Source organism: Panicum hallii, chromosome 8 (genome assembly GCF_002211085.1).
Source record: "Panicum hallii strain FIL2 chromosome 8, PHallii_v3.1, whole genome shotgun sequence".
Lineage (NCBI taxonomy): Eukaryota > Viridiplantae > Streptophyta > Magnoliopsida > Poales > Poaceae > Panicum > Panicum hallii.
The window spans coordinates 17,418,347-17,426,696 of record NC_038049.1 but is presented as its reverse complement, the minus strand read 5'-3'; the positions used below and the strand labels follow the sequence as shown (position 1 = coordinate 17,426,696).

At 49.2% G+C, this 8,350-nt stretch overlaps 1 protein-coding gene across 1 annotated transcript; it reads left to right on the top strand.

Moving 5' to 3' along the window:
* Positions 1-4,218: 4,218 nt before the first annotated feature.
* LOC112902878 (xylanase inhibitor protein 1-like) lies at positions 4,219-5,696 on the top strand. The gene has a single exon (XM_025972068.1). The coding sequence runs from the start codon at positions 4,560-4,562 to the stop codon at positions 5,496-5,498; it is 939 nt and encodes a 312-aa protein (XP_025827853.1). The 5' UTR covers positions 4,219-4,559; the 3' UTR covers positions 5,499-5,696.
* The last annotated feature ends 2,654 nt before the right edge of the window (positions 5,697-8,350 follow it).

Sequence of the window (8,350 nt, the reverse complement as noted above, 5' to 3'; positions counted from 1 at the left end):
ACCGCCAAAGATGACATTGACGGTTTTGGAGGCATCCTGGAACTTGGGCGTCTCCGATTTATCCTCCTGTTCCTCGTCTTCGGGCTCTTTGCCCGTCGACTTGTTTGTCTTGCCATTTCCAGGAGAGCTGAAGGTACGCTTGAGCTGAAAGCAGTCGATCGCTGCGTGTTTAGAGTTGACACACCACGGGCACTTCTTCTGCAGAAGCTTTTCAAACTGCTCCTGCGTGGTCGACTTCTTGCCACGCGAAGGACGTTCCACAGCCGCGACGAGGTCGTCTGGCTTGCGTTTTCGGGATGAACCCGAAAAGTCCTGCTGGCCTTTGCCAGCCCGGTTGTCGTTGTTGCGCTTCTGGTTGAGGTCGGTGCGTCTTGGGAACCTCTCGCGCATCTTTTCTTCTTGTTCGGACCAGTCGTGCATCATGTCGCGTAATCCTGCAACTGTTTTCGGCCTGTTACGCCCAAAATCACGATATATACCTGGGTCTGTGAGGCCGTTGTAGAAACAGTCGATGATGTCCTCCTCCGAGATGTTGGCGATGGTTGCCCGTACATCAAAGAAACGACGGGTGTAGGATCGGAGGAGTTCATTACGCTCCTGCTTGCACTGAGCAAGGTCATGCCGTGTGCCTGCTCGAGTTATCGCCCCCTGGAAGTTGTCGATGAAAACCTTCTTAAGCCCTTCCCAGGAGTCGATGGAATCGTTGGGGAGGCTTTCCAACCAAGTCAACGGTGCTGGCTCCAAAGCCATCGGAAAGTAGACGACTTTGGTAGTGTTGGAGCCGCCAGCCACCTCAACAGCAGTGGAATAACAGCGGAGCCATTGTTGGGGGGCCTGCTTGCCGTCATACTTGGTAATGCCAATTGGCTTGAAACCCTCCGGGTACTTGTAGTTGTTGAATCTCGCAGTGAACACGGGGAAACGATCGCTGCAGTCAGCATCGTCTCGCTCGACTACCTCGCGCTCCCGTCGCCTCGAGTCGAGGACTGACTGGGCATCGCGCCCCTCATTGATCTTCTGACGAAGATCAGGTTGGTGACGTGGAGGATTGGGCTGCCTCGGGTTGTTTGCCGGAGGTGGCTGTCGCCTCCCACCGGTGATCTGGCTTCCACCCACGCCTTCATTGTTGTTGCTGCGTTGGGGTCGCGGGCGATGACCCGTTGTTCGACTTGGGGCCTGGCTTCGGCTGTCTCCGACGTGTTCATCCCTGACGAGCGACGCCGGAGCCTGCTGGTCCAACTGGACCCACACCCGTTGGGCGTAGATGAGTGCTTGTCGGACGTTGGGGTCGTTGCTTCGCTCGAGTAGTGCTGTTACCCGAGCAATGTTGGCCACAGGAGTCCTGAAACCACGTTCATCTGCCGCGGCGAATTCGGCGTCGAGTTCGCGCTGTGCAGAACGTATGCGCTCGTTGGCGCGCCTTCTGCGAACCGCACGAGCTCTGTTCCTTGCACGTCGCGCGTCGCGCTCGGCGTCGTTTTCGTTCTCGGCTTCTGCGGTGTCTTCATCTTCCGATATGCCGTCAAGTGCGCCAATGGGGATGAGGGCGTCGTCGTCCCCTTCTTCCGCCATCAGGACTTGGCGAGTTTCGAGTTCTTCGGAAGGGGCTTCGACTAGCTCAGTCGAGCCCTCGGATATGGCAGCCAACGCCCTGCCCTCCTGAAAAGGCAAAGGCTCCAGATGGGCTACCAATCGGTCTTCACGTCCGAGTGGGTCGGACAAGTTCATCCCCCTCCAATGAACAATTCGTCCTTCGGAGGTGGTGGTGATCATCAGCCCGCAAGCGGCCAGGTGATCCTCAGCCTCCCGACATGCGGTGGCCTCGGAGCCTCCAGCCTGGAGCAAAGAGTCCAAGTCCTTTTCCAACGTGGAAAAAGGAACAGTAGAGACAGACGCTGCCTCGGTTTCCCTGGCAGAGTCAGAAAACTGCAACTCGTCGAGATTATCGACGAAGTCGTCGAGCCTTGCGGCAAGTGTTTTTAGCTTGAAGGTGTCGTCGACGGTGTGCCGACGGAAACCGCCTGCGCCGTTAGCAACGCAAACCCACGAGCCAAAAACAAAGGTTGTGCCCTCAGGGAGCACGGGACTGGGGAACTTGAAAATCGCCATCGAGTTCTCCAGCGGATCTCTGATGCGCACCCCTACCTGGCGCGCCAGCTGTCGGGTTTTATCCGGCTGCCCACCGAGGGGTATCCCCAAGGTGGTAGGTTTTGGGTTGGGATGCGCCGAGATCAGGAACTCGAAGGTGCAGACAACACAAGATTTAGACAGGTTCAGGCCGCAATATGCGTAATGCCCTACGTCCTGTATGATGGTTTGTATTGCCTTGGTGTTGATCTGGTGATCTTCTGTTTTGAGGGGGTCCCTGCCCGCCCTTATATATCCGGGGGGACAGGGTTACATGAATCCTAGCCTGATACTAGCTTAGGAATCGTACTCAAGTACAACTCGAGTAGTTTCCTTCTGTATCGACTAGTTCTACTCCGCATGCGAGTAGAATACAACATAAATGAGGTACAGGACATGTCCTATCCCCTAGTCCAATATGGACTCCTTAATGTACACAGCCCCGTGGCCCCGGGTCTGACAGAAGGCCCATCGGCTATCCACGGAGTTACTTGACCGGGAGCTTGGCCCTTGCGTGGGCATTCCCTCGCGAGGGGTTCCAACCAGGATTAGTAGAAAGCGAGAGCTTTCCGATAGCTTGGTAAAAACTCGTCGTGCCGGAAGTTTGCATTCTCTACCCCTACTACGTTCTGCATTACTTCTTGCATTTAATTTCTGCATTTACTTTTCCTAGAATTGCCTTGAGTAGTTTATAGGATTGGAACTGGGTGCAAAATTTTTGTGCAGTAGAGATAGCAACATATGGAAAAATCCTGTGCACATCTGGATAGATTTTAGAATAGGTTTCTATGTGTGCTTGGAGTCTTAGTTTTTAGAACACTTAATTCACCCCTCTTATGTGTCATGGTCCTTTTCACCGAGAAATCAAGAGAATTTATTTTATCAAATGTTTTTCTAATAAGATAAGTTAGAGTAAAAAAATCTGCCTCACGAGAGCTATGTTCTTAAGTTATGGAGAATTGAGACATCATCAATCCGAATAGCCTTGATTCGGTGATAGCCTGGAGGGCGCGCACGGCACGGCGTGTCACCAAGCGCAAACATGCATACCAGGCTAGCACATACGAGAATGTGGCAAGTGGTAAAGGGTCTTAAATTTAAAGCTTAGATAATCTAAGATCTGGACTCAAAAAACACCGGACTCTAATATAAAAATATTGCAAGTGTTAAAGAATTTTAAATTATAAGTTTAGATAATCTAAGAACCGAATTTAAAAAGACCGGACTCTTTCCGGCGTGCGTGCGTCGCTGAAGAAAAGATGGTAAAAGAGAAAGAGCACACCAGAGGTTGGTTGCTTGCATTGGGGGTATGCGTTGCTGGAATGTTCCTCGGGGCATCATATTCTATCTAGCTTTAGGATCGATGCGTACGTGTTTCAGTCTAATATTTGACCGGGCTCCAGCAATGGCTACCAAGTGTTGCCATAAAAATCGGACCATAAATCTTGCATAACATGATATGCTAAGATTTAGAAGCTCTGCTTATCCCTAATGCAGATCCTGCTATATCAAGATTTGGTATATCTTTTAGACTATTTACAAGGAAATCAAACTCCTCAAGCATCTTCTATTGACGTCATCATCCCAGTCCCATTCAAATCGCCACCAGTTTTGTCCTTAGAGATAGTTTGTTTCATCTCTGATCATAGCCACATCATCTTTGACCTTGACTCCTGACAACTTTGACTCGGACGCGCCATCGGCTTTTCCTTAGCCTTCTTATATTTCCTTAAATATTTTTACAAAATTATAACGTCAACACACGTAGTTTTATATAAAAAGAAAGAATGAAAAGGAACAGAAAAACATTTTGCCCAGGTGGCAAAGAGAGTGTGTACTGTGTAGGCTCTTGGTTCACCACCTACTGGTCGGGTCCCGTCAACGAAATAAAGCTATTACCAGCAAGAGATGGATTATTGTCGGATACTACTTGCTAGCTTACCTTTTAGCCTAGTACGAATATATATATTCAGTAGTCTCCCCGCTGGTTTACGACCATTGACCAAGCAGGGACCCTCGACCGACTTATTCTTGCTACTACTAACACCTAGCTGTCGAGCACGTTCCAATAAATTAAAAGCCGCCCCTTGTATACACCCATCTACTAGCGCCATCGATGGATGACGACGACGATCGATCCAGCTCTGCTCTGGGTCGGTCGATAAGCTTGGGCAGTCATGCCCATGCATGCATGCATCCGTACCTTCAACTCTGACAAATCCCCTGTTTCTTCTTCAACTTGTAAACTCGAGCGAGCTCCCTGTTTCCCATGCATCCCACGGCGCCTAGTCCTACCTAGCTGCTGCATCTGCGAGCTCCCCTGCCAAAATCCATCCTATATATAGACCTCCCCAGCGCCACCAACTCCTCCATCACTCGCAACATCCGAAACCGTCCCACCGGCCACCTCCACGCACATCGAGCCACCCACCATGGCGTCCCGGCGCCGGCCAAGCCCTCCGGCGGCGGCTCTCCTCCCGCTCGCGTTCCTGCTCCTCTCCTGCCTCTCCGGTGCCGCCACGGCCAAGCAGACCGGCCAGCTCACCGTGTTCTGGGGCCGGAACGCGGGCGAGGGCACCCTGCGCGAGGCCTGCGACACGGGGCTCTACACCACCGTCGTCATCTCCTTCTACAGCGTCTTCGGCCACGGCCGCTACTGGGGCGACCTGTCGGGCCACCCGCTCGCCGGCGTCGGCGCCGACATCAAGCACTGCCAGTCCAGGAACATCCTCGTCCTCCTCTCCATCGGCGGGCCCGGGAACGGCTACTCCCTCCCGTCGTCCCAGTCCGCCGAACGCGTCGCCGACAACCTCTGGAACGCGCACCTCGGCGGGCGCCGCCGCGGCGTGTTCCGGCCCTTCGGCGACGCCGCCGTCGACGGCATCGACTTCTACATCGACCGCGGCGGGCCGGGCCACTACGACGAGCTGGCGCGCCGCCTCGACGGGTACAACCGGTTCTACCGCGGCCGGAAGGGGGTGCGGCTGACGGCGACGCCGCGGTGCGGCTTCCCCGACCCGCTGCTCGACGGCGCGCTGCGGACGGGGCTGTTCGAGCGCATCCACGTCCGGTTCTACGGCAACGACACGCGGTGCTCGTACGGCGCCGGCGCCGGGACCTGGGGCGTCGCGGAGGAGTGGAAGAAGTGGACGGCGAGGTACACGAAGAGCGAGGTGTACCTGGGGCTCGCCCCGGCGGAGAGCGGCGTGCCGGAGGGGGCGCAGGGCACCGTCGCGGTGTACCTCAAGTACCTCTACTACGACCTGCTGCCCAAGGTGCAGGAGGCGCCCAACTACGGAGGGGTCATGGTCTGGGACAGGTTCTCCGACAAGAAGACACGATGGAGCACCGTCGTCAAGGGATGGGCCTGATCTAGTCTCGTGATCTGTCGTCGTGGGTTGGTTTTATTTACTTACAGCTAGAGCTAGCTAGCTGCTATATATATGTATACTGTATGTATGTACGCCTGCGTACGAATAAAACGAGCTCAGGTCCATGTAACAGTGATAAATGGATCTGAACTGAAGTTGTCTGTTGTTCTAATAAAGTCAATCGAATAAGAATGTATATGAACACTTTCTCCCACCACCTTTGCCCGGATGTTTTCCATGGTTAGAGAGATGGAAAGAATAGTTTTTCATGTTAGATACATCTACATACATAGCAAAATATATGTATTTAGAAAAGTCAAAACGAATTGTAATTTGACACGGAGGAAGTATTAAATAAGCTATATACACACATGCAAACACATATATACATATATATACAATATAGGTATATAGATATACATATACATATACGTGTGTGTGTATATACATACATGTAAAAATACACACACTCGGTCTATACTGGAAAAAAAAAGTTGATGCTTGGCCACCTGTAATATAACATCATTCATTCAGGCCTTGTTTAGATACACTCAAAATTCCAACTTTTTACACTCTCTCTCCGTCACATCAATTTTGGAACACATGCATGGAGCAGTAAATGTATGTAAAAAAAATAACTAATTACACAGTTTAATTGTACATCACGAGACGAATCTTTTAAGCCTAGTTAGTTCATGATTAGATAAAATTTGTCAAATACAAACGAAAGTGTTACAGTAGCACTATTGCAAGTTGCTTGCAATCTAAACAGGCCCTCAGTATATCGCTTTCTACGCGGCGAGTCGGCGGTCGCGCTGCACAAATCCAAATTTGCACGCGAGCGTCCCAGCGCTCGATTTCCCGACAGCCCGAATGGCCTCCACCGTTTCACGTGCGTGGGTCACCAACCGCTTTTACTCTCTTTCACATTCCCGCCAAACGTGTCTGATCTTCTTTCTATCTTTCTTTTTTCCTCTTCATCATTTTACATCCGGCGAGCTGCTGCGAGCCACGTGGCACCTGCGAGCGACGGGCAGCAGCGTAATGCTCGCTTCTTTTTTTTCTTTTCTTTTTTTTCTCCCACAAAGTTGTTGCAACAGATACATAACTTTGTTATTGAAGTTATGTATATATACATATAGCTTTTATTTTTCTATATTAGTGTTGGCTTCTTTTTACATAAGCGATATACATAACCATTTATATAATTGTTTTGCTTCTTTTCTGAGAATTATCTTTTTTCACAATTTTTTTCTCTTCAAATTTATTTGCGACAAAGTTTTCAGGGAAATGTTAATTATATAATTTTCCCCACAAAAGTTATATATACAAATTTATCATATAAACATGTGTTTTCATACTTTAGCTACATAAGTTTGTCGTATAAATATTTTTGCTTCTTTGTGATATACATCAATTTTTTTTATATTTTGTGTATACTTTTTTTTGCTTTATATATTTTATGTATACGAAATTCTTGTCTGAACTGCTATTCTTTGATGGTGATGTCTTATTTTTCAGTAAGGATCAGGCTGAAGGTGTCCAATGATCTTTCCCCCAATGCATTTTTTCATTCAGGATCCACAGATAAAGCACATGGTTTTATTTGGATGTTTACCGAATTTTTTTGTGTAAAAGGAGATATCAAACAAAACTCTGCAGGTTTCAGTTTATGCCACCAAATTTGAAGCCACACGATATGTGTTATTCTATTTATTAATTATAGGTACCATAATCAAAGTACCTTGGGTAGATGCAGGTTCACAGTTTGCATCATCATTTAATTAGTTTATTCAAGCCTTTGAGGCATCAATTGGGCACAAACACATAGCGCCAGAACAACATGACATGGCAAACTGCTACCCGATCATGGGAACCCGGGTTACGTAGTAGTTGGCCGGGTCAATTTTTTCCCAGATGATGACGCGGTTAGGGTTTCTGTCTTGTGGCTCCTGGTCATGACCCTCCACGTACGTAACCTTCGATATCCAGGTCTGGCCGTTCACTCAGGATAACGCTGTAGGCGTAGTCGGGGCGCTGGTGCAGCAGCTCCGGCTACGACTGCTTATTCCCCGCTGCCATGTCAATCGATCCGCTGCAAATTCACGATGATCGAGCACAAAAAAAAAAGCAATTAATTGAACAAAGCATACGTGGGTGATCAGCTAGCCTAGCAGAGACGTTAGAATAGTGTAGTTCCAATGTTCCTAGAAAATAAATTTTTTGGCATCACAATTAACTTCATACATAGCTAGAAGAATTATGGACGAACCTGCAGAAGGTACTGAGAGAGAAGAAACTAAAGGGCCAAGTCGAGGCAAGAGGTGCTTGTGGTTACACACTGCTGCGATGACAGTTGGGTGATCTTTGTTTATATACACGCACGCGTGCATATATGTACACATAAGATCCGTCGCGCGCGTGTCGATGACAACGATGCATATGCACGTATGCGTTCACCCGTGCAGCTAAGCGGCCGTGCATCGCGTACATCGACGCCGTCTGTCTCCATATGCAAGCATTGGTCATTTGTATTACGAAAAACAGCATGTAGGTAGGTTACATACTACTTCCACTTGTGCCTGTGCCTCTGTTTCCACATAATCTGCAAGGCATCATCTAGTGCCACTACTTTAGGTAAACTGATCACTGTCGGCCCTGCATAATTAAGTATGCCGAGCTAGGTAATTAATCAAGGCATGTCCTGAGGAATGAAATATCCAATTAGTTTGATCAGCTAGCCACTATCTTCGTGGATCAGTTAATAATCAGCCGAATTAAATTTTCAAATACCGACGAATAGTTCAGGCATTATACTCTTGCGGTAGGTCAGCCGACCACCCTGACGAACA

What these genes read in the sequence shown, in the direction of transcription:
- LOC112902878 (XM_025972068.1), top strand. Translation starts at nt 4,560, where the DNA reads ATGGCGTCCCGGCGCCGGCCAAGCCCTCCGGCGGCGGCTCTCCTCCCG.